The 26,964-nt window shown below is 40.0% G+C and overlaps 2 protein-coding genes across 2 annotated transcripts; both read left to right on the forward strand.

The window, feature by feature from the left end:
• Positions 1–1,573: 1,573 nt before the first annotated feature.
• Positions 1,574–12,738, forward strand: slco1e1 (solute carrier organic anion transporter family, member 1E1; the record flags this gene model as incomplete). The annotated part of the gene is made up of 16 exons (XM_083935096.1): positions 1,574–1,698; positions 1,891–2,033; positions 3,506–3,641; positions 5,004–5,145; positions 5,284–5,416; positions 5,521–5,633; positions 6,857–7,003; positions 7,227–7,325; positions 8,353–8,586; positions 8,757–8,921; positions 9,744–9,939; positions 10,083–10,248; positions 11,351–11,535; positions 11,855–11,919; positions 12,146–12,263; positions 12,354–12,738. The coding sequence occupies exons 3-16, from the start codon at positions 3,510–3,512 to the stop codon at positions 12,736–12,738; spliced, it is 2,280 nt and encodes a 759-aa protein (XP_083791222.1). The 5' UTR covers positions 1,574–1,698; positions 1,891–2,033; positions 3,506–3,509.
• An 8,194-nt stretch (positions 12,739–20,932) lies between these two features.
• On the forward strand, positions 20,933–21,802 carry iapp (islet amyloid polypeptide; the record flags this gene model as incomplete). The annotated part of the gene is made up of 3 exons (XM_083934974.1): positions 20,933–21,012; positions 21,398–21,538; positions 21,628–21,802. 3 exons carry the CDS (start codon positions 20,933–20,935, stop codon positions 21,800–21,802), a joined length of 396 nt encoding a protein of 131 aa, XP_083791100.1.
• Positions 21,803–26,964: the final 5,162 nt, after the last annotated feature.

The following is a 26,964-nucleotide window of genomic DNA, read 5'->3' on the forward strand; positions in this document are numbered from 1 at the left end:
AGAAAGACAAAGCTGGCACCCAGTTATTAAACATAGAGGAACATTTAGCAGCTAAAGAGACAAATAAAGCAAAGAAGAGCTATAAAAAGAATGTTGTTCCATATCTGCAGAATGTGCAGGCAACTGTTCGCTTACAAAACCTCTACATCTCTCTTTCACAGTCCCTTGAAAGTGGAAAAGTATGTTAGTGGTAACCATGACAGTGTCTGAGGTGTTTGGCTTTAGTATTATTATGATTATTTTATCACAATAGGCCTAGCATGCAGCCTCCACACCATCCATACCTCTCTAGTTTAAGTAAATATGTGTACTACAGTATTATCTCATCTTGTAAATCCACATATCCGTCTGGCATGCTTAAAGTTGAAGGTTGTTTTTTGCATAACCTACTCTGTCAGAGGTTGACTCTGTTTACTTTGTGCCTTGCCGTGTGTTTTCTCTCTATTTAATCGGAAAAGGATTATTTTTCGGTACAACTTTTTAAACCCTGACCCTTTTATCTTTCACCCTGTTATGTCATATTAATGATATGATAAGAGCCGACCATTTTGTTACTGCACCAATACACTGATAACGCTTTACTTTAGTATAGGTATGATTTTATAATTTATCAAGTTTACTATTTTAGTTTTAAATTGAAAGGATATTATCTCCTATTATCCTGTATTTATACCCTATAACTCATGAAACTGGGAGTGTGTGCAGTGTCTGTTTTCACCAGCAGGCTGCACTCTACAACAAAATATCCACTGAGAGTAATGCAGTGCCACTGAGGGCCGCTCATTGTTTCTATTTGTACAAACTAAAACCAGTCGGGCAGGAAATCTGTAATGCATCATGTATAAAAAATCATGAAAAACAATCTCTTTAATAAACGGTATCTTTTTACTAATTTGTACAGTAGCTAATTGTCTATGGCACCCTGATGCAGTAACCAAGTGCATTCCTGTCTGAATGCACCTGAAACTAGACAGAGTGAAAAAGACAAGCACCAAATGCAAAATTCTAGAGGCACGTATAAATTTTCAAAATGAGAAAGTGGTAAACAGTTCCTTCATTGTTGCTCTGTAGGAATGTGAAAGCTCTTAATCTTAATCTTTGGAATTTGTGAGGGGCCAAAGCTTATTGAGTGACCTACTGCCTGGCTGCCTGAACCCCCCACCGGTCTCTGGAATAATACAGCATTCCCACACACATTTACAGACACACTTGTAAATGACACTAAGAGACACATTTTAGGTCTTCACCAAAGCAAATCCAAAGACTGGGGTTGATTTTGTCTCGGTGTAATATGTATGATTGTAAGTGTTATCATTAGAAATATAAAAGGCTTTCCTTGAAAAACAACACCTCTCTTTTTTAAATCCCTTTTTAAAGCGACAAGTGTCTGATATTTTGCCTTGTGAGAAAAAAAAATGGGGCCTGGTTTGAAGTTATTAATCTGTCTCCCCTCCACCTCCCCTCTGTTCTCTTGTTGCTGTCCCCCTCCTGGCCGTGTGTGTGGAATAAAAATGTGCGAGGCCTTTTGTCCCCGCTGGTTCCAAGTAACTGCTTTGCCTTCACTCTGGAGAATAGGAGCTTGGGGAGAGGACCAGTTTTCTTCCTCTGATTAGGAGGAGAGACGCATATCTGGTTAAAGAGGAGCAGGAGAAGAAGAGAGGGGAAACCCCAAAGTCCCCCGCCCTGGAGATGCAATAGGTATTTTGTTGAACTTCCTCAGTAGTTGCAGTAGAGATTTTGCTATTTCTCTCTCTGTGTATAACAAAATTTGGATTCCTCTGACTTTAAAGGCAGGCTGCACTTTTAAGTATTAACTAAGCTAAACCTGAGGAGGATTATTGCAGTTATGAGGTGAAACACATGCTGGTTAATTGTGTTACTTTATGGCAGGTCCCTCCCCCTCTCAAGGTTTCCAGGGAGCAAATAATTTGACAGCAGAAACCATTTTCCTCTCCGTTATGGATTCAACCTGCAGCTCCTGATGCTTGATGAGCTGAGAGGATCGTGAGGAGACGCTGGTGGAGTTTACACAGGTACCAGTTCAGCATCTCGGTTTTCACCCCCTTTACAAATTCAGACATGTTAAGAGAAGGTGACAGGTTTGGCTTTGCCTAATAAGTTGATAGTGATTGTTGAAATGCATCTTTTTAAACATTACAATGGTAACAACATCTTTTGTGCTCATAGCAAATGACTGGAAACCTAATGTCAGGTCCTTGAAACCATCCACTAAGCTTTAAAACAGTAGATTCCTGATGTACTGATGAATGGAAAGTTTGGTAAAATATGATGTCAATGTGAAGATGATCATTACTGTAGGTTCACAACTGCTAATTTGTAAAAATAATTTGCATTTTAGGAAAATTATAAGTTTGATACAATTTAAGGTGACATTACTATAAATACATCTAAACATCTAGAATGTATGTAGGATTTATATGAAATGAGTGTGTAAACCAAGTTTAAAAGCATAGTGTGACTTGCATGGAAAATTAATAATGATTTGCGTTTGAGTAAAAAGTCACATGAGGAGATTGATACCACTCATTTGTAGATAAGTGTAAAGTGGCCTTTTTAGTTGCTGGTAGGCAGATTGTGTTTCCTTCGGACTGCGCCTGGTTAGCTGTTAGCCCTCTCTCCAGTCTTTACGCTAAGCTTGTCTAACTGGTTCCAGCTACATTTTTATCAGAGATGAGGACTTGAGTTGACTCAAGTCACCATTTTGATGACTTGTAACATAACTTGACAGAAAATAATAATAATTCAGACTTGACTTCATTTGAAAGTTGAAGACTTGTGTCTTGACTTTAGATATGATGACTTGAATAACTTGTCAGTTTCAGTTTAAATATTAAATATTAAATGTCAATGTTGACAATATAGGTGTCTGTTAGGACTGATGTTAGCTAACATTGTTCTCTCACAGCTCCGTCAATAGCTAATGTTTGCCTGATGACGACTATACAATAATCAACCCAATCCCCTGAATAAAACACTGGCTTTTTGACTGATTACATTGTAATCTCAGTCTACATATTTACAGTTTAAAAGTGTTTGGGAAGATATTTTTGATAAGCTTTTTCTTTGAAAACATTTATTTCACTGAATATCAATAATTATAGTACAAATATATCTTAATATCTTGTCTTTTCTCTTTATAAAGACCAGATACTGCAGGTAAGTGACTTGACCTAACATCACCTGTGACTTGACACGCCCAAGAAAAAATGACCCGGGACTTACTTGAGACTTGGACCAAATGATTTGAGTCACATGTCTGCATCCAAGCCTACCATACAAACATGAGAGTGGTATCGATCATTTCCAAAAATCATTTTCCAAAATGTTGAACTCTTCCTTTAAGTAGGTCTACCCTTCACTACTGGAGGTAATATGAGATGTTAAAATGTTGTGAATAATGAATTCAGTCAAAACCCATTTTCTTTATCTTTAAGCCTGATCTTAATGCCTGTCTATTGTCTATGTCTGCTTTTTCCTGCAATAGCTAGATGGACGGGCAGACAAACGTTGAGCGTAGGATGGAGGAAGCAGAAGAGTACGGAGAGAAGATGACCAGCCAGCAGGCTCTGTGTGACCGTGATCAAGAGACCAGAAAACACCCTGGCCTCTCAACTCTCAAAGTACTGCAACTTTCTGTAATCAACGCTCCTCTGCTGGCTGCTTGTAATTCTGTTCATCTTCATGGGCTGAAGTTCATTCTATCGATGCACTCAGAGTAAATGGCTCCAGATAATGACATCAGTTAAAATCCTAACAGGCGATGCAACAGTGCAGCTGCTAGCACTCCCTCTTCTCAGCTTGTTTTTGCTCAATTGAAAATTTTATTCCCCCAAAATGGGTAGACTCAAGCCAAGAGCTGATGTTGATGTGTTCTACTCTGGATCAGCATATCGGCCTTTGTTAAACACTTCAGCGTTAGTCTGTATCTCAGCCTTGTCTGATTGCAGCACTACATCAGCATGTGCAAAGTAAATGGAGCACTTCTCCCCAAAACACGTCAATTTCATCCAAGACGTCTGTAGTTCTTGGGTTGGACATATACAAACTAAATACACTGTTTTTGTGTATTTAGTTTCCCTCTGTTGCAGTACAGCATAAAAGTATGAAATGCTGTACATTGCAGTAATCGTCAAGGGAATTGACTTAGTAATAAAGGGACTCCAGGGTGAAACACACAGAGTAAAACCCAAGAGCTGTGGAGGCTGCAATGAAGGAGGCAGAATCCATTTTTTAAGTTTGAGAAGTGCAACCTTTGACATAAAAGCAGAGATAGCAGGAACTTGTGGATATTTATTAACCTGACTCCCACCAGATGAGTTTCGTTCCGTCTTGCTTCCGTCTTTACTCCGCCTAGCTCCACTCAGCCATCTGGATTCGCTCCGTAGGAAAAGGATTTCAGGGTCCACAAAAAATGGTCAGGCCAATCAGGACCGCCGGGCGGGGGTTTTATAGATGTTACGTCGTAGAGAAGCGACTGTTTGTGATTCAGACAACAATGGCGGCTCCCATCTAGGAAGAAGACGGCAACATTGATGCTGCTGTTTCATCAGTGTTGTCCAATTTAAACAACTATTTCTTTTTTTTAAAGAACACCAGAGAACGGCTCTGAAGGCTCTTGTTGGTGGAAACCATGTGGGCTGTTCTGTTTGACTTTTCCCTGCATCGCTCTCATCAGCCTCACAGGTTGGTTTCGATGTGAGTGGTTGAATTAGCGTGTCAATAAAGATGACGGACAAGTAGTTTATCCAATCATATGCCAGGATTTTTGATAAGGCCCAGCCTCCTGAAATCACTTTCTAATGGAGCGATCCCAGATGGGTGAGTGAAGCAAGGAGGAACGAAATTCATCTGGCGAGAGTCAGGTTAGATATTTATAAGAAAAAGCTGTTTCATTTACAGTTTACAGTACTTTGTTGTGAAATATGATTTTGCTGTAATTTTCGGCCTATTTTGATGACTTATATTTCCCTTGTGTTTTCTAGTTGTTTATTGTAGCGCTGTCCTTCGCCAGTTTCTCCAAGGCTTTGATAGGAACCTACATGAAGAGCTCCATCACTCAGATTGAGAGACGTTTTGACCTCTCCAGCACACACGTTGGACTCATAGATGGAAGTTTTGAGATGGGTATCTTTGGTTTAACCTTAATCTCTTTTTCTTTTCTTTTTTTTTTTCTCTTTCTGCCAGTTTGTTATGTTCAACTTCATAGCTTGTAATTCTCTAAATGTATACTTTTTTTTCTTCTGCTGCTTTTGTTGGAGTTAGGCAACTTGCTGTTTCTTGCTGTGGTCAGCCATTTTGGGTCCAAGTTCCATCGACCCAGGCTCATTGCTGTGGGCTGCTTCCTCATGGCTGTAGGGGCCTTTCTCAGCGGCCTGACGCACTTCTTCATGGGACGGTAAACGTCAACAAATGCTCGATTTCGAAAACTTAAAAAAACAAACAACAAAAAAAAAGAGCTACAAATGATGCAGTATAATGCCTTATTGTGTTTTTTCACAGCTACAAGTACAAGACAGTCATTCAGCTTCTCCAGAATGACAGCATGAACATTGCCGCCTGTGCAGATCCCCTTAAAACCGAAGTACCTGAAATTCAGATAGAGGAAGACCAAGGTTGGCCTCCACTTCCATTGACATATCAGTCATTTGACACTCAAAGACTCTTTATACACTCATTAATAGGTTTTTTTTTCACTTTATGGTTACAAAGCCACATATCTGTGCTTATTTCTTGAACAGAAGAAGATGTGTAGCACAAGAATTACAGACCTAGGAAAACTTGTGCAGTAGTGGTCATGTAGGTGGAAAGGTCAGCTACACTAGATGCCTTTACTATGGTCAGAAAACAAGAAACCAAGCCAGTATTATATACACAGAGTGCCTTAACCTGTAACCTGCTTCAAAAGCCTTATCAACTCAGTAACTTTCTTCAACGTTCTTGGGATGCACTGATCCTGGTGTGACCTTCAAAGCCACTCACCCCCGTGCTGTGCGCGTACTGCTGTTATCCACCGCAAAGCTACACCTCTCAAAACAAAACTTCTATAATTTTAAAAGTCACGGTAAAAGAAGATGCCGAAACTGAACAAAGACGCAGTATTCGTGTAATAATCAGTCTGTATGCGGACCAACAAGAGCTGAAAGCTGGACAAAAGAATATTTGGGATCATCAGGTTTTGTAACATCACAGCGAAAGCAGACATCTATAATATTAATGGTAATAAATTCAGCCTGGACATACTTCTCTGAGATGGGCATCAGTTGAATGTTACTCCGGTCTTTCTATTGTTAAGACATAATAAATTCCTCTCACAAAAACACCCACATGCACCCACATAATGCAATATATTGATCCTGTTCCGCCATTCTGATGAGACGTATTAGGAAGCGACACAATATGGAAGTCACATACAATGCAGCGGTATGCAAGCTTAAAGCTGCATCCCGTTACACCGATATTGAATCAACACTGCGTCGTATTCACACATGTGGTTTGAGGTAGTCGGTGTTATTGAGGTAGCAGGCTTTATTTTTCTCTTTCTCTTGTGAATGGGAGGGTGGTTTTCATAAACACGCGCCAAAGTCTTCTTTTAGAAACTAATCTGGGAATAGTGCAGTCAATACACACACACACAGACACACACAAAAACACGCACGTACACACACGCACTGCTGTTGTCTTTTGAACTAGGAACTGCACTGGCCTTTGCTGATTTTAAACACTTAAAGAAAATGCCTGCAAGATGTTTCGCAATACATCAGAGATAGTATAAAGTGGTGTCCATGACAATCAGATGCTTGTAACAAAATCATTATCGTGTGTTTCTTTTATGGAGGATGTGTGAGAGAGTCTGGTTCCAGCATGTGGATCTATGTGTTTTTGGGAAATGCTCTGCGGGGAATTGGAGAAACCCCGGTCACACCTCTGGGCATCTCTTACATCGACGACTTTGCTGCAGCGGAAAACTCACCCTTCTATATAGGTAGGATATCTTTGCTCATTTCGGGGTTTCCAATGGGTTTTTTAAAAGGTAAATTGTGCTAACCAACCGAAAAATATCTTAAAACCTACACATATATTTAAAATATTTTCTAATCATGCGTATCAAATGTATCCCCACCTAAGTTTTATTTAAATTCCTCTTCTCACCTTCTCAGACCGCATCATGAAAAGTGTTAGTCTATCGCTTATTTTGTGATTTGCAGCTTGTCTCCAGACCATCACTCTCCTGGGCCCCATGTTCGGTTTCCTCCTGGGCTCCTATTGTGCCAGACTATATGTTGACATTGGTTTTATTGATGTAGGTAAGTGTAATGCATTTGTTTCAATAAGTATGTATCATCAGTTATGGTTTGTCTTCACTGTAAAAGCTTACGTTAGCTCAACTGAGCCTGACTAGCTACAGCTGCACGGTCTTCAGGAAGAGAAGCGTCTTGTCTTTCTCTGTCCTAAATCAAGGAGTCATTGTTTCAACAATGAATTGAATATGAAACACTTTCTGTGTAGACCGAAAGAGCTAAACCTAATAATACGTTTTGGCTATAATTTTATGTTTCGACAGACTGAAGCTTTGGTTTGGACTGATTTTGAGTCAGTGTGCTGTTCATGGTGCAAAGGGCTGACACGCTACCATAAAAATAGGCTTACACCTGTCAGAACAGGTCAGTGAGGTCTCTGCATACTGCCCTGCCCAACTACTAGTATCTCTGTGAGGAATTGTCTGGACTGAATAATTTATTCATCAAACACACTCAATTATTCTACCTTAATAAAGTGTGCAGTGTCGTAGGGATGGGTGATAATTCATTATGATAACTTATCGTCTTTCAATGGTATAAATATTTTGAAAACTAATAATAATAATAATAATTATTATAACGATTACATTGTAAATAATACTACTGTTATTTGAAATACCTGAAGGAATATCGTGATATGTTGAGCTAAAGTCATTTTTGTGATAGAAGTAGGAAGATATATACATAGCGTCAAAACAATATCAAAATGTCTATTGTATATATTTTTCAATATCGTTTGTATTGTGATGAAGAGAAACCGGCAGACAAACTGCAATGGGACATGGGAAATACTCTACTATTTGATTCACACAGGAGAAATACAAAATTGTAAAAATAGTTTTATTTCACATAGACTTATATTTATTGAATTACCAGAACAAATACAGTATATGGCCTATGTCAGGATAGAACATTTTGGTCATATTGCCAAACCCTACAGTGTCTCTACTAGTCTCTACTCTACCACTGATAATTAAGATGCAATTAGCCTGTTTCTTTTAGAAATAACATCATGCTCTTCTCCGTCTCCCAGAAAGTGTGTCCATCACTCCTAAAGATGCCCGCTGGGTGGGTGCCTGGTGGATGGGCTTCATGGTATCCTCCGCCCTCCTTCTCATCTCCAGCATCCCCTTCTGGTTCCTGCCCCGTTCACTGCCAAAGCAGGAGGGAGACGAGGGCAAGCTGACGCCCACTCTCGAGACCCCAGATGGGACAGAGGATGCCTCCAACAACAATCACAACCTCAAGCTGACTGACATCGCTAAAGGTTGAGACAGTCCTCTTCTTATTCCCATAACACCAATGATACGTCATAGCATTTCCAATTAAAATGTACTATTTACCGTAGTACGGATTTGGTATTATACAAATTAACATTAGCTCATGTGTACAAGTTGATGGTCATTGCTTGTGTTTTTACTGGATGCCCCTCCACAGGGTTTCTTCCCTCGCTAAAGCGCCTGTTGGGAACTCCTGCTTACTTCCTGCTCCTTTGTGGGAGCATCCTGAAGTTCAACTCTTTCATCGGCCTGTTTACCTTCAAAGCCAAATACATGGAACAACAGTTTGGACAGTCTGCATCCAGAGCCAACTTCCTTATAGGTGAAAAAAAAATGATGTTTATGTAGTTGCCATATTCATAAAAACACCTACATTTACAAATATCCAATGTTATTTCTATTTTCATGTATTTGACCATGATTAGGATGTCAACTGGCTCTGCTGCCCAGTCTCTCTTGCCTCGTAAAATATTATTTCAGTTGGCGGCCTTTATTAACACAGTTAAAATGGGGATATCTCCGGGGACAGCCCAATAAAAACGGGTACTGTACATTTATTTACCTTTGGGCAGAGCCAGGCAGGCTATTTCCAGTCATATTAATCCAAGCTAATTGTCTCCTGGCTGTAGCTTGCCATTTATAACGTTGTACTAAGAGTTGTATCATTCAATTAAGTCTCAGCAAGAAAGCAAATAAGTGCACTTTTTTTTGGCAAAGGCTATATTTGCCAGGTGTAAATATCAATGTATGGTATTTGTACCTGTACTTTGTCACTCTTTGAGGCGGTGGTTTAGGGGTCAGGTGTAAATAGCCAGATCGCACAGCAAAGTAAATAGACACTCTGTCTTTTTCCCCCCTTTAAGAGCATTGCAGGAATAAGACTGCGTATTGTATAGTAAGTCATATACCTGTTAATACAAATTGTATTACAGGCACTTAACCCTTGTATGATGTTCAGGTCTGTGGGACCTGTTACCATTTTCTATCAAAAGAAAACTGATACCACTCATATTTTTTTCAAACTCAGACTCATTGGCCCTGGCTCATTTTCTGTGACGAACATATATCAGAAATCGCTACCCAAACTGTGTCAGGTCCATGAGTGGGGAAGCAGAGTCCAGACCCTCTTGTGTTTTTCTTCCAGGTGTGTTAAACCTGCCAGCGGTGGCGGTGGGGATCTTCCTGGGAGGGCTGCTGATGAAGAGGTATAAACTGAGTTTGGTGTCAGGAGCTCAGCTCTCCTTTGCCACATCCTTCACAGCATACCTCCTCCTGCTGCTAAAGTTTGGCACCAAGTGTGATAACCTTCCCATGGCTGGGCTCACTATCTCATACAACGGGTCAGTGCTGAGACGTTAGGGGTGTATGAAGATGACTACAGTTTTAACACACCAAAATAATGTACCAAATGAACTCTTTTTACACCCTCAAAATAGAATAACCTGCGGCTAATACCAAAATATAACCCCTCTTTGCCCCACAGGACGCAGCGTATATCATCAAACAGGGATATGCTCTTCTCAGAGTGTAACAGAGACTGCTCGTGTTCAACAGATGAGTGGGACCCTGTGTGCTCAGACAGCGGCATCACCTACATCTCTCCGTGTATGGCTGGCTGCCTCAGCTCCAGTGGATACGGCAAGAACACAGTAGGGCCGAAAGAAATCATATTTTCTGAAAAACCCTAAACACTGAATAATGACAAAAAATCCATCAAATGTATACAGTGCTTTTCCAGGTGCTCAAAAAGGTTTAAAAAGGGAATGGCCAAAAGAAATGATTTAACTCCAAAAGAAGAATATTAGCACAAATTCCCTCTCTTTCTCTCCCCGTTCATCATCTCTCTGCACTCCCCATTCTGAGTGAAATACTTTATCGAAGCATACATTCATGTTCTTTTCTCTGGAGTTACTAATATGTCTCATTGAAATCCCTTTCAATGTTGCAAGGTTCATTTATTTGTTATTTTACAAAGCAGGGGTGCACAATAACATGTATGTTGCAGATAAATATATGACTTGAGTCATTTGGTCCAAGTCCCACGTCCCTTTTTCTCGAGCCAATCAGGTCAAGTCAAGTTGAGTCCTTAGTTAAAGCATGTTAAGTCCCACGTGAAGTCCCTTTTATCCTACCAAGAAACCGCAGTCTTACAAGTAGTAAACAAGGACAAGGTAATAGTTCCTGTGTGTAGACTGTATATAAAGATGGAAGACATGCCTCAACTTCATCTCACTGTACACAAGTGAAGCCAAAATATCCCCAATATGTGTGCCGCCATGTTGTAGTTTTGCAACCAGGGTCTGTGCAGTAATGATAGGGCGGCATCCAAGTCCTGCCCAACCAATCGTGGGCCAAGCACAGCTGTCAATCATGGTTAACCTGTTTTTATAGCATCGAATAACTCATTAAAACCAAAGTTAGAAGAAAAATGAACACTTGAAAACACACACCAGCGTGATAAGACCTACCCTTTGGCTTCACTTTCAGGGAGCTGTCAAGCTTTCCATCTTTAAAGTCTATGTATATCTGATATTATTGATAGTCAGTTAAATAAATGTAATCAAACAAAGCTTCTTTCTTAATGCTTTAACAAAAAGAAATTCATGCATTGCTTCAAATAAATGCATTCGAAAAAACGTATCGAAGCTCAAAGATCCATTTATTAGCCTTCAGAGCTTTTTTACCTGCGTCTCACCCTCCTCATTCAGTGACTTTCTCAATTATAAATGACAGTTTGTCTCTCTTTATCAGGTCTTCCACAACTGCAGCTGTGTGTCAGCCTCCTACCCAGCAGGCAGCAGTACATCTGTGAGGCTGGGCCAGTGTCCTCATGCCAAGGACTGCAGCCGCAGTTTCACCTCCTACATGGCTGTATCTGTTCTCAGCTCCTTCATCAACTCTCTGGGAGCCACACCTGGCTACATGGTCATCATACGGTCTGTTCACCGTTTTATGTCACGAAGGAAACCATGATAAGCGGCAATATCAGTGCTACTGTTTTCCATTCTTATGATTTGAGGCGTGAGTGACAGCATGAACCTAATTGTTTTGATGCAGTTACTAGCTGTAGCTTCATATTTAGCGTACAGACATGAGTAGTATTTCTTCTCATCTAACTCGCTTTCAGAAAGCAAAAAAGCATATTCCTGAAAAATGTCACACTACTACTTTAAAGACCCTGATTGGCATAGCAACTTCCTACAATATGAATCATGTACATAAGTGACCTGGTACAACTGTATTTTGTAATAACAGATGCATCTCACCAGAACTCAAATCCCTTGCGCTGGGTGTCCACACCATGGTAACTAGAACGCTTGGTAAGAGTCTTTACTTTCAGTTGCATACAAAGTTGTTTTTATAATATTTTGATAAGGACTTGTTTTGCTTTGCCACCTTAGCACAGTTTCTGAAAAGTCACAAAAACTAATGCTTACTCTTCTGATAATATTTTATCATTTTGTCTAGCTTGAGTGCACATTTTTGTATTAGACATGTAACAGCCAAAATAAGATGATATGAGTAATGAATAAACCTTGTCTGTAGGTGGACTTCCTGCACCAGTGTATTTTGGAGCCCTGATTGATTCAACTTGCCTGAAGTGGGCGATCAAAAAGTGCGGGGGCAGGGGTGCATGTCGCATTTATGACTCTGATATGTACAGGTACAGTGTTTCTCCACCTATTTAGACACAATAGGACTAAGGATGTGTGCCCTTTATTGCCTTCGGTCCATCTTTTGGCTTTATTTTCAGGTTCATCTTCCTGGGTCTGATGACATGTCTCAGTGGCTCCTCATATTTCTTCATCATTGCCGTCATCATCCTCCTTAGACGACAGTTTAAGAAACCAGAGCGAGAACCAGAGAAGCAGAATACAAACGCTTCAAAGGAAATTGAACTTCAAGCTCCATCGAATCTCACAGGGGACCACCCTAGTGCTTGTAAAACTCCCAAACCGCTTCATGCTCCCAAAGTTTGGGTAAGAACCACACCAGAACTGGAAGAGGGAGAGGAGATTCACAGAACAGAGCACTTTCCCGAAGATGGCAGACTGAGCTCCACAAACGACACACAGGAGAGGCAACAGCTGAAATCCCTGACAAAGACCACCCTCTTCCGAGTGAGGAGGCAAATATAAAGATGGGTGGTCTGAAGTCAGAGGTGGGAAAAGAGGATGGTCTCACAGGTGCCAAGGAGTTAGGGGAAGAAACAACACACAGCAAAGGAACTGACAGACCACAGAACTAACATTGTTCAACAACTGGGACCATTCCTGAAATGTACCTGAGTTTGGCCAAAAGTCACATTTACTTGGATTTGTCAAGAGGGTTTTTTTTTTGTGTGTGGGCTTTAGCATCCTCTATGCTAACAGTATTTCTTTACCTGTTTAATTACAGTATAGAACTGTTATATTACACGTAATCCTGAAGAAGAAATGGGCTACCAGTGCTCCCATTTCCACAGCTGTTAAAACATAGTAAAGTTCTTGGTATAAACTGGATGTGCACGATTGGGCAACAATCCAAAACATCGACTTGTGTGTGCACATGATTACACAGCAGCCCTGCAACTGAACGTATATTGTCCAAACTGAATGTTTTTTTTTCTCTGTCATTAAATGAATCCTTGAATGTTTGGTAGTATTGACATCTTAAATTTTGCAGATGTGATCCTTTCACAGCTTTAACAACATACATGACACCAAATCCAAACACAATGTCATGCTGTGGACACAAATAATGTGAAAATTAGGTTCCTGACTCACAAGAGGCGTATGTGCTAAAAGTGCAAATTGATATTTTCAAACATACGGTATCCCATTGTTAATTAAACCTGCAGATGTTTTGGTCTCTTGGGGGCATCTCAACAAGTTGTGAATTCATGCGATGCTGGCATATTATCACCTCAAGGATGAAGTGCTGAACCTGCTAGCAAACAAGTTGCAAATACAATTTTTGAAAATCTATAGTCTCAGCATTCACTTTTGGAGGAGAACTGTAGGGTTATGGTATTTTCAGACGTTATAGCTAAAATTAGCTAGATTAGCATAGCCGTAACTTTAGCATAGGTGTCAGCGTGGGTTTTCTCCTGGTTCTCCGGTTTCCTCCCACAGTCCAAAGACATGCATGTGTTAGGTAAATTGATGACTCTGAATTGCCCATGTCAGTGTGAATGGTTGTCTGCCTCTGTTCGTCTCTATGTGCCCTGCGATAAACTGGCGTCCCGTCCAGGGTGTACCCCGCCTCATGCCCGATGTCAGCTGGGATCGGCTCCAGCCCCGGACAAGCGGTTGAATATGTATGAATGAATCATGTGATACATCCAATCTAGTATCGATGCGCTACCATGTAAGATACATAAGATATATACATAATTGAAGATCACTTTGATTTCTCTTTCTTTGAATGATTTCTCTCAACCACTACTGTTGTGTACATCGCCATTATTGCAATTGCAGTATTACAATTCAACAATCATGAATGCGATCCTCACCAGTATGTATGAGCTGCCAAGTGTTCAAAAGCATGTTAGTGCATTTATGTAGAGGAGATATCAATGTTGTAATTGAGCAATATTAGTCAGACAAAACAACAAACCTCCAAGGAATCCTTCATTAAAAAACACAGTCATTTGTTTTCCCAGTACAGGTAGGTGTCGATGACATGAACTGTATATTTGTGTCTGTGGATGCATCATGAGCCATAGAGAGACCACACACACACACACACACACACACACACTCACACACACACGCACACTGGTCACATGTGCGCAGAGGCTACTCTTTTCACTAAACAGGCTGTTATTCCACCAGCATCTCTATGACTGCGAGTTGGAGTTGCGTTCCTCCAACTGTGCTGAGGTATTGCACATAAACTTGAGTGTCTGTCCTTTGAGTAGTGCATCAGCCTGGCATCACCAGACTTATTCATAAATGCACATGAGGATGGAACCTCCCAGTTCATTTTGATTTCAAAGGGGCGTTATCAACAGTGCAGGGCAAAATCACGCTGGAGTCTGGACGCAAGATAGACCTACAACCAATCACAGCAATGAAACGGCAGCGCTTGGTCCGTTTTGAACCAGGAAAAAATATGTCGGCCGCTACACAATCATGGCACACAGAGGGGCTCACAAGGTGAAAGTAATACCAACATCGCTGGTTGATCATAATGAACATGAACAGTCATTATCAAAGGCCACAGCACCATTACCTTTAGTGACACTGGCTACTTATCTACTAATCAATCCCAAGTGACTCTTGATCCCACCTAAGTCCATCACTAGAGGAATACTAATAAAGCCATATTGAGCTTGCGTATTGGAGCTTCCAAATCCAAATATCTGTCCGCTACTAAACATGAAAATGGAAACAAAGCTGCTGAGGAAATAACAGTGGACTAAGAAGAATTTCTCATACATTTCGGAAGTTCGCTCAGCTTTCTGTGATCTGAGGGTCAGCTGCCGTATCAGTAGCTTTCTTTCTGTCATGGGAGCAGGAAATTGAGCTGCCACATCTGGCTCCTAACAAAAGCAAAATATTCCAAAGGACAAGAAAACAGAACTATACAAGAGACATGTTTCCTCAGACGATAGCTTAAAAAATAGACTTAGGGCCTGTGTCCATATGCCGCTTTTGCACCAGCAATTTTTTTCAATTGTTGCCAACGTGGAGAGAGCATATGTTCTTTTTGTTGTGCCGTTCTGAGTGCATCATAGAAACAAAATTCCCTGGCAGTGCTTTGCGACACTGGGATGAAGTGCTCCCTTGCGCCTTTCTCTCCTAAAAAGAGGTATATGGACAAACAAAGTTGTACACACACCACCCACTTTCTTCTTTATCTCCCTCTCTATTTTTTATTTTTCTTCTGTCTTTCCTTCCATCCTGTCCATTCTTTCAAGATTGTGCACATTAACCTTTCTAAAATCCCTGCTCATATCCACTAGAGCAGTTAAATATTTAATAGGTTAATATTATATTAAATCAAATTATCATGATTATTTCATAAACCGCCGTTTGACAATGACACAGGATATGGTTGCATTAACAGGCATTGACAAAAATCTGTTTCACAGCAGATGCACTGGAACACATTTAGTTCGTAACATGTATGTATGTTCGACAACATAACTTTGACCTCAAAAATAGTATCTGTACATGAAGACTCTGTAATCAATCTGAAAAAAATATCCTCTCACTGTATGGTTATTGCAGGTTTTCTTAGGAAGCTTACAGGAAACACAAAGTGTGTTAAATGTCCATTAGGACCGCAGGAGATGATCTCTTTGTCAGCTCAAAGCTGTGGTGATAACCACCAGCACTTACCAGCAGCCTGTGGTGGCATCTTCCCACTAGAACTGTGGGATAAGCGTCAGAAACATGGCCCAGGTAGTCAATCTTCTTTTTTGCAATCTTTGATAATTGCATTTTTATGACTGCTCCTACTCAATTTCATATTCTATTGAGTCCTAACAAAGCTCAGTTTTAGCTGAAAATGCCTCAGCTACTGTGCAGAGCCTTTTCCCAGCTAAATATCTACCATTATGAATATTTGTCCATTCCTCAGTAATTTTACCTACAGTATATCCCTCTAGTGCAAGGGTCCAGCGACCAAAACAATCAAAGGGTTTTTTCATTAAAATTGCTAACTGTTTGCTTACTTGTCCATCAAACAGAGACTGCACTTTTTTCAATAGAGAGTAGGCTATGTTTTGGCTTCTAGGTCACTGTGTGGGGAGCGTACCTATGTTCCCCGGGTCCTATGTTCCCAGTTTTGTTTGTGACCGGGAAACATAGGAACCTTTCTCAAAAATAGGGTCCGATGTTCCCTGCTTTTCCCAAAAAAGGTCCTATGTTTACCGCTTTGTTTGTGACAAGGGAACATTGGACCCTTTTGGGGAAAAAGGGTCCAATGTATCCTGACCAGGGATCATAAGACACATAGGGATGACCCCACTGTGTGTGAAAGAATTAGCTTACTATAATCTTCCAAAATTTTGGAACAAAACCAATTACAACTACTATGGATGGGTACTTAATTGGGTCAGTACCGGAGTACCGATAAGCTTCAGGACAAACAGTACTGTTAGTTCTTCTCCTCCTTCAGTGTGAATGGTAAATTGAAAGCATATCCGTGTCTTGTCATTTTCACCATCCCCTAATGATGATGATGCCAGGCAAACGGACGCTGCGTACCTGTGTGTAGGCCTGTGGACAGTGTTATTTTTTCCCTACCCGTGCACCATGTGAAGGTGAAGTGTGCTGAAGCCTGACTCGGAGGAACCAGCTCTAACCTCCATGCATAATTACATGTGGCTGTGGACTGTGTATTAAATCTCCAGAAAACCACATTTGTCTGCTACAGCTAATGCTCTACAGACACCAGACCCACAACACTTGACTCTGTGTCTCCGACATGCACAGGCTTCCGTGTTTCAGTAGAATTAAGAAATTAGTGGCTAATTAGGACTGCAAAATATCATTTTTGTGCTTTGGATATTCAGTACTAACCAACAGTGAATATCTGGTCATAACATGATGTCATCCTGCCCAAAATGTTATCCACCTTGCGGGTAAAGGGACTGCTACTGAGTCTAATAAACATTGATGTCTCTAAATGTTCAAAAACTAAACATCATTTGACATTATTGTGCTTTTTTGTTACCCCTAAACCCACCCCTCTAAACACCGCTAATGTGTTTAGAACTACAAATAAACTTTAGTCTGTTGGTTCTTGTTTTCTGTTTTTTTTATATTGCCATTTGGCCATTACTTCTCAAAATAACTTCATGACTTTGATGCTTTGTCTTGACCCACATTACATGAATTAAATGTTGTCCTGTTTTGTTAAATGTTAGAATATCACATTTAATCAAAAGACTGTTTTGTTATTTACATCCCGCTCTGTGAGCCAGGGATCAATGCGCATGTGTAATTCATTTGCAGCCTGGATGCAGTGTGGTGTGGGTCTCCTCTCAGCTCTGACTGCAGCTGAAGGAATGCCTGGGAGTGCTTTGGGATGGGGCAGGGGCTCACGGCAGCACTCGCTGCTTGTTGAGGACAGTAACTGCAGAGTGATACGTGCTTTCACATCAGAGTCTTCAAACACCAGAATAGTCTTCAATAACACCAGAAGTTTCTAGATTTGTTGCTAGTCGAGTTTGACAAAAAAAGTGGAGGATTTAGAAAGTCGCCAGATTTAGCGAGAAAGTCCCCAAGTTGGCAACATTGAGAGTTCATTATTTCCACATTAACAGTGCAATTAAAAAGAATAAAGAGTACAAGAATATAATGCAAAACATATTTTGCATTTCGCCTTTAAGATAGCCTACATCAAGAAAAAAAAACTATAAAAAACGAATATCGGAATACTGAAAATGAAAACCGAAAACCTACCCAACAAACAAATATTTGAATATTCAGGTCCAGTCAAATATTGAATTAAAGACTCATCGTGTCTTTAATTTTTAGGTATCGGTATCGATACCCATCTACAAACAACACTCAAATTTAGCCTGTGAATTTTCTTATTCGTCCAGGTCATCGTTATCCTCAAAGCAATTTCAGTCAAAAAACAACTGGACTGGTTGTTTGTCTAGGAAGACGTTTCACCTCTCATCCAAGAGGCTTCATCAGTTCATGTACACATCTGACCAGGCTGGGACTGGTCCAACTAACTGGTGTGGAGATCCAGGTATTTAACCTCTCACAAGGCCGATGATGTCACTGACACCCTTTGTGCTCCAAATGCCCACGCCCGTCGTTAGAGTGACAGTCGGTGGGCAGTTGGTTTCGACTTCGTTAGTGCTCTATTGAGTCTGAACGACAGTCGTTGGGGTCACCCGGGCCATGTGTGAACAGTTGTCCTTTGAGGTTAGATTGTTGAGTCTCCTGGGAAGGGATGAAAGGGCAGCATTGTAAATTGGAGATAAGTGGTGTCTCAGACCTCCTCCTCTGTTTAGCAATGGTTTCTCTACTTTTACATAGATGGCTTCTTTTACTCCTCTTTCAAACCATCTGTCCTCTCTGTCCAAGATTTGGACATTGCTGTCATCAAAGGAGTGGGCTTTCTCCTTGAGGTGTAAGTGGACAGCGGAGTCCAGGCCTGAGGAGTTAGCTCTCCTGTGTTGGGCCATGCATTTATGCAGTGGTTGTTTTGTTTCGCCAATGATCTTTGCATTCCTTGTTGCATTGGGCAGCATAAACCAGATTACTTTTGTGGGTGTGTGGTGTTCTGTCCTTGGGATGAACTAGTCTCTGTCTGAGTGTGTTACTGGGTTTGAAATACAAAGGGATGCAGTGTTTGTTGAAGATCCTCCTGAGTTTCTCCGATACCCCAGCCACATATGGGATGACTATGTTGTTTCTCCTGTTATCTTTTTCTTTCTCAACCACTTTGGTTTTCTTTCTGGAAGCAACTGCCGTTTTAACAAAGGTCCAGCTGGGGTAGCCACAAGTTGTGAGGGCTTGTGGCTCAAATTTCTTAAGCGAAGTTCAATTAGGAAGATAAAAGCTTAAAGCCCTTGGAAGCTATGTTAGCATAACCGCTAAGCAACGGTTGTTTCCTTTAATCATTTTTAAAGAAGAAAAAAAATCCTGTTTTGTATATCTAGGGGTTTACTTTTCTTTTTGCCATGGTATCAAAAAAGGGTATAGAGTCGGGTGATAAGTATCTCCGGGTTTGTCACTACAAGCAACATTTCAGATTACACATTATCCTTCGATCCAATGTTGGTATAATAATATTAATAATATCAGTTAGTTGTAGAAAATTAAGTTTCAAATTAAGTTTGCAGGAAACTCTTGCAAAGAGATGTTAGATTGCTAATTGCTAACTATTCAGATTCCCAGGTCACTTGTGTCAAGTGTTACTCACAGGTTTTTTTACATGACTTTATTAATTAGTATCTCTCAGTTGTTTGTGACGTGTCCTGTCAAAATAATGAGACGGCATTCATTATTAACGATAATTCATCTTCACATTTATTATTCATCGTCGATGAAGCCCAGAGGGAGGCAGAGGGAGGGCCAGAGTTTGGTGACCTAAAACTTCATTACGTGTCTCAAGGTAAACAGGAACTTTCCTCTCCCTGGTGTGGGTTTATGACGGGTCAGTCCCATCACGGAGGCTGATGACAATCATGACGAAAGTGATGATGAGGGTTGGTGACGTATGAAGATGCGTTTGTGTGCGTGCAGTGAAAATTTGATGAGTGCTCAGGTTTAAGAGTGTACATTAAGACACAGCTGAGTGTGCCTACATATAAGACCCTCTTGGATTTACCGACAACCCCATACAACCCTCCTCCCCCCTGGTCCTCCCCATTCTGTGTAAATGAAAATGCAAGTCTATATTTGGACGGAGCTGATGTCACAAGTGGTTTGAGCGTTGAGCCTATAACTGTTGGAGTCGGTTTGTGTGACAGTCTGACAAACCCTGTACTGCTTCAGTGACAGACTGGGATCTGCTGGCTACTGGCTGACACAACAGAAAGTAAGTCCTCGGTCTTACTTAATGGTTTAATTAGTAGCTTCTTTTAGTTCTTGTGTATATATGATATAATATATGTATATAATGAACAGTTTAAGATAGTATGTATCTTATTTATATGTATAGTTTATACAACAATGGTTTTCTTGTAGGTTTGAAAACGATATATAGCTAAATCTTTTAAATCTGTGTGTCAAATAAACAAAACTTTATTATTGTAAATTCAATATTCAAATATACATATATATATATTTATATTCAATTTAATTTTTTGCAATCTAGTGCTGAAAAAAAAAATCTATAACAGTTTTGATAATCAGTGTGAGATTTTTCAAGCAAAAGAGACAAATACTCTCTGGTGCCAGCTTCTCAGTTGTTGCTTTTATTAATCTTTTATGCTGATGAATTGAATATCTTTGGGTTTTGGACTGTTACTTGGACAAAACAAGCATTTTAGAGACATCACCATGGCCTCAATGAATCTGTTAATACAGAAAATACTTTTAAGTTGTGACCTTATTTGTAACGCCACTTCCTCGCGGGCTGTGCAACATGGAAAAGGAATATTCATAGAAATTGTTATGAAGTGTTGAACTGGTTTATGCTTGGTAGGTGCAGGTGTATTATTGTCACTGAATCATTGAGTGGAGCTTTAAATTAGACTTTCACAATTCCCTTAGAAATGACACATTTTTTATGTATGTTAAATTCTGACATCATGATAATGTTCATACATTGCAATGTCATTAAAATTATGCATTCACTGGTTTGCCCTACCCCTCCGTAACAATAAATCAATTTTTTTTATATCTGTGTTGATCCAGGTAATCACCCTACACTATGTATCACCTGAGGGTGCCTGTGCTTCTCCTCATGCTGCTTGTGTTGCTGCGCTGTGTCACCGCTGCCCCGAGCTACAGGTAAGAGAACAATGAAATCTTTGGTGCGGCTTGGCAACGATTAGTGGCAAATTTAAACAGTGGCAAGCAGTTCAATTTTGCAGGTTTCACTTTGCTGAAATGTTGATCATACAGGATCTGGGGTCAGTGGACAAACAGGTGAATATCATGGAAATTGTGTGATAAGTAAGGCTTTAATGTTCCTTGTGAGAAGCAGCAGGGCATTGATAACTCTGGAGGTGGAAGCCAATTGTGCTTGTGTGTGGGGAAAGTGCTCCATCGTGCAACTTGTGGGGAGCTAAGTGCCCACTTTTTCATCTTGCTCTCGGGACTAGTGGATGTTTTGAAGAGGGTATAATCAGCTATCAGTGTAAAACGGTTTGGCCCTTTTCTCTCTGTGATTCAGGTACTTCAGCACCAGCTCATCCAGCGAGCAGGAAAGTGCTCTCCCAGACGGTGACGGCTGGTTAACTCCCGGGCTAATCACCAACCCATTTCTCGGCCTCATGAGTACACGGACGCAGAGGGAGCTCACAGCTCTGAACAGGTAAGGGCATTTACAGAAATCAGCAGCTGTATTAAATCCTTATTACATGAAAATCAGTGTATCTATGGGTGTTTCTCTTATCCTCCCAGTCACCACATACAAAAGAGGAAATGCAACACAGCCACCTGCGTCACCCAAAGGCTAGCTGACTTCCTGGTCCGTTCCAGTAACACTCTCGGTACGGTCTATGCACCGACCAACGTGGGATCTGCCACCTACGGCAAGAGGGACCTACTGCAGCCTTCCATCTACCTGCCTCTCTAGTACTGACTGAGGAACCTCCACCTGGACTCCTAGTGCTGCGACGATATAACCAGACATCTTATGTAACAATGATTGTGAGAATGACGTTACTAACGATGATGATAATGATGATTATTAACAGAGTTTTCTTGTTTATTCTATGAACTTTAACTAACAGTGCCTTTAATTTAAACCATCAAATTCCATATATGTGTTTTTCCTGGCTTTGTGTGTGCTGTTCCACAATGGCATGATGTGAATATAACAATACATCAAAGTAAATAATAAAACAATAAATAAAAAACAGAGGTAAAGCCATATGAGATAAATGTTTTCTGGTGATTTTGATAATAAAATTGTGAAAATATATTTTTGAAAATCTTCATGCGTTTTAAGCCACATTATTGCAAATCATGACTGCTGAAGGAGCTGCGAGCTGTTAGCTTATCGTCAGGTACAACTCCTTCATGAGCTCTGTCTTGCTTCCCCATGTCCCACACAAACTACAGAATGAACTTGCAAACAAAGGGGTTTTCCTCATGTTTCTCTGTAGGTAAGAGAGACATCCAATAGGACAGATGAAGATTAGCTACATTAATAAGCTGCTCTCAGCTAACCTGAGAGGAATGCCTTACTGCACATTGTATTAGTTATGTGTGTTGCCCTATAGACCCTTGTATGGCTAAGTCATTGCCTAGAAACATGGACAACTAAGAAAAACACAGCAATTTGGTGTGTAGGTCTTCACTGTTAGCCTATACTTATTTGGGTTGTTAAGTGTGTTCGTTTTTTAACAAAGTCAAGCTCGGCTTTCATGCAATTTCATGTGATCTTTAGCTTTCAAGGAATAGTTGACAACAACATTTTGGGAAACACACTAGTTTGCTTTATTTCTGCAAGTTAGGCGAGAAGATTGTGTCTGAAAAGTAAATATGTCAATAGAACCACCATCCAGTTAGCTTAGCTTAGGTATGGGCGTCATCCCTATGTTCCCCGGGTCCTATGTTCCCCGGTCGCATAAGCCTCTACCTTCACAGATTTAATTCAGCATTTTGGTACGGCTAGAGGTTACTGTTAGGGTCAGGGTTAGGGGGCAGTGTTAGGGTCTACATAAGCCTATTTGCCGGGGAATTCGGCACTGATTGTGGAAAAAATAACAGACCAGGGAACATAGGACCCTTTCGTTGAAGCGCGGGGAACAGTGGACCAAAAGGTCACAAACAAAGCGGGGAAGATAGGATCCGGGGAACATAGGCTCTCGCTTAGAATAAGGACCGGATAAAGTTGGAAACAGCTAGCTAGTTGGACACAGTGTTGGCACAGAAAAAGTTACTGCACACATACCAACACACAGTTGTCCCTCATCTGTGCAGCCTTGGGTTGAAAATCTGATTGTAGATCAGCAGTTTTCATAGCACAGGGGTATTGAAAAAGTACTTAAGTATCGATTCTTTTGACAAACTAAGCAGGTGGTAGAAGAAAGAAAAGACAGCAAACAAACAAAATGTAAAACAAGTGCTCTAAATGAACATTGAAAACATTTCCATTTTCCGGCATGAAATAACCCCCAAATGACTCATATTTTTGTCATAACAAACTAGTCTTGCATAGCCAGACCTATCTTCACCAATCACAACTGTCTTGGGCAGAGTGAAGCTTTATTGCAGCACTGGACATGCCAGACTAATCACAAACTGAAACTACATTAATCAGATTCATTGAGATAAGAGAGATTATATGTTACTAACATGGTGTGTCTTAACTGATAACTCGGTGGAGAGAAACAGATGATTTAGATATCATTAGTCTGGTTACCAGATGTGCAGTGCTGGGATGAGGTCCCCTCTGCTCTATGCTATATATTATGCAAGAGCACTGTCTATGTAGCTCCACCCAAGACAATTGTGATTGATTTTAAGAAATACAAACAAGCCAGAGCGTTCCTTCCCCCTATTGCATATTGATGAGCCAGTGTAGCCAGACTAAAGTATATTTGTATTGCGCAGAGGTGTAGTTAAAGACATATTTCATCTAAGGTGGACATTAAAGTTTGCGTTGTATTGTGACTAATTCATTAGACATGACAGCAGATTTTGCAGTTGAATTATTCATTTATTTTAAATATGAAAGATTTATATGTATGTATTTGTCCTTCTCATTAGCATTTAAAATAAATATAGTCAGGTTCATTAACTGTGATCCAGTAATGTAATCAATAATGGAGGCTATTTTGTGGGGCTCCCTCTTACAAATCTCTATTAAACTACCAGTTATTTATTGTTCTGCAAGTATATAAATGTTAACAATTTAATGGGTGTTTTATGGCATGTGGTTGGCCATAGAGTAAAAGTTAAATTAATTTCCAAAGCAGCGTGGTTTCCATAATATATTCAGGTGCCGCACAGTTTATGGAAATTCACTTTTTAGCAATGAAATGTACACATTTTGTTGTATCCATTGAATACAGTCAGTGTTCTTATTTCATAAACAAACACCATTTATCCAAATTCCTTTATATTTGTGATCACTAGTACTGTATGCCATTTAGTCATGTGTTGTCTTCCTGTAGAGGTTATTCAGGGTAACATAATGAAAATGAAGAGGGGAGGTATGACGCACAGCATTAACCTGTGTTTGATTACCAGTGACCCAATCATCTCAGACACTGACATCAATACTCCCATGCATGGTTAACACCTGCATAAAAGGTTTTTCAAAAATAGAACAAGTGCCGGCTTTTGCTGATGAATCCAAAAACAATGCAGCCATTATCCGCCAAACACACTGACAGAGAATGGGGATCGTGTCAAGATCTGTCGATTACTCCATGTAAAATCACAAATGGCACTGTACTTCAACTGCTATCCCGTGGTGAGTTGTTTATCACTGCAGTAATGACGGCGGATGAATGTTTTGATGAAATTTGAGATCTGATTCATGACCCAGCGACCACATTAATCTCTGACATTAAAGATACAATTGTGATCCAAATATAAACAAAAGGGTTGCCCTACCACCAAAAATCAAAACAAAGGACTCTAATCTGCTCCCACTGCAGGTCTTTTAATAAAGGGACTACAACTAGACAACGAATAAATCAACATAAGTTCTTTATATCTTTGAATGTTAGCAATAAAATTTCATTGTATTGTCAAATGCTAACAGACTGCACATACTCTGTCGATAAATAATTGCACACATACATTTTCTGTAGGGCCACTTTAAATAAAACAAATAAAAATTACATTATGCATTCAGTATATGTATCTATTACCATGACGCTTTGTTTATGAGAGGCACTGAAAGCCGTTGCATTCCTGTGAAGTTTAGTCATTCTTGGCCATTAAAGGAGATTCTGATTCAAACCTATCAGAAAACAGGCCCATATTTCGAACTATTTTCGGCAAACACACACACACACTGCTGTTTTTATTCTTATGACAATGATGGATTTAGCTACAGGGTATTAAAAAAGAAAGAAAATGAGGACTGAGGCTTTTTGGTCTGCATGTGTGAGTACACAGGGCAATTATTGACTGTGATTTAGCACTTTCTTTCTCCCCAACCGGTCAAGACAGATGTCCATCCTCCACAGAGCTGGGTCTGTTCGACGTTCCTGCCTGTTATATTGAAGGTTTTCATCGCTACTGTGTGCACAAGATTGCTGGATTAATACTGTATATAATAACTATAATAATAAAAATTATTATTATTATAATTATTAAAGATGTTGTTGCTGCACATGGGGGAATTGTTGGGTCTCTTAGGAATATGTCATAGAGTGTGGTCTTTACCTGCTCTATATGTAAAGTGTCTTGAGATAACTTTTGTTATGATTTGGCACTATAAATAATATTGGATTGGATTAAATGGAATTCAGCCATTATTCATTTTAGCAGAATATTTAGGTTACCCTGTTTAAGAGGAAATAGTGTACTTTTTACTCCACAACATTTATTTGGCAACTTTAGTTTTTAGTTAATTTACAGATTAAGATTATTAATACAAACCATTATCAATAAATTAAATGACATATATTGTTATAGATTAAAGGTTGAATATGGAGAATGAGCAGAGCATTGTCATCTAGAGTCTTGAGATCGTAGAATATAATTAAAAGCACTCAGGTTGCCATGTCTGGAGACGGACCCAGTCCAGTAGCCTACAGGAGACCGGAGTCTGTTAGAGTCTGTTTGAACCCGTCCCCTCCGGCAAATCACACCACAAAAACAAGTATTGCAGAGGAGTTTGACTGACAGTTACTGTTAGCTGTTACAGCTAAGTAAACATGAAAGTTAGCTTACTGATCAAGGAGAAACGTAGCCACTTGGACGTGTGTTTTAATGCCGTTGAACTCCTTTGTCTCAGTCCATGGAGTGAATGCTTGGCCTATATTGACTCTGGTTTTTGCCCGTCTCTGGTCACTCAGCTGCTGGGACAAATAAGCAGCTGCAGGATTGGCAAACTCACCCAGTGCCAGTCTACAGTAGCTGCACCGAACAACAGACAACCCTGGCAACCCTGCAAGGCTGCTTAATGGCTGGTAAAATGTAAACAGAATGTCATTGTCAAACCTGTCAAAAAAAATGTTCAAATAATAATTCAGACCAAATGTAATTTTTTTATAAAAGCAACACTTTCATTCCGTACCCCTCCAAACGCCAGTGGGTGTGTTATTATTATTTTTGGATATACCGAAACTTTTAATAAAGATTCTACATATTCAACCTTTAAGATACACATCAGTATTTAAAGAAAATAAAATTAGCCCCACCTTTATCAGCAGCAACATTAAAGTGATATTTAAATCAATCTACCAATAATTAGAATCTAATAATATTATACTGAAATTGGCCATTCTGGATAATGAATACTTTTATATTCTGCATAATGAGTAGGCTACTTTTACTTTTTACACTTTTAAGTGCATTTTCATGTTAATAGTTTTGTACTTTTACTTAGGTAACAACTTCAATGCAGGACTTTTACTTGTTTCTATACTGTGGTATTACTGCTTTTACTTAAGTAAAGGCTCTGAGTATTTCCTCCACCACTGATGGTTTATCAGTCCCAGCGCTTGGAAAACCTTTCCTGCTGCTTGCCGTAGTTAATTGTAAACACGGAAGTTACGTTGCTTCGGTGCTCTGTTATCATCTCTCTTTTCTATGTCCATGGTTGTCATG

This window comes from Echiichthys vipera, assembly GCF_963691815.1.
Source record: "Echiichthys vipera genome assembly, chromosome: 20".
NCBI classification, from domain to species: domain Eukaryota; kingdom Metazoa; phylum Chordata; class Actinopteri; order Perciformes; family Trachinidae; genus Echiichthys; species Echiichthys vipera.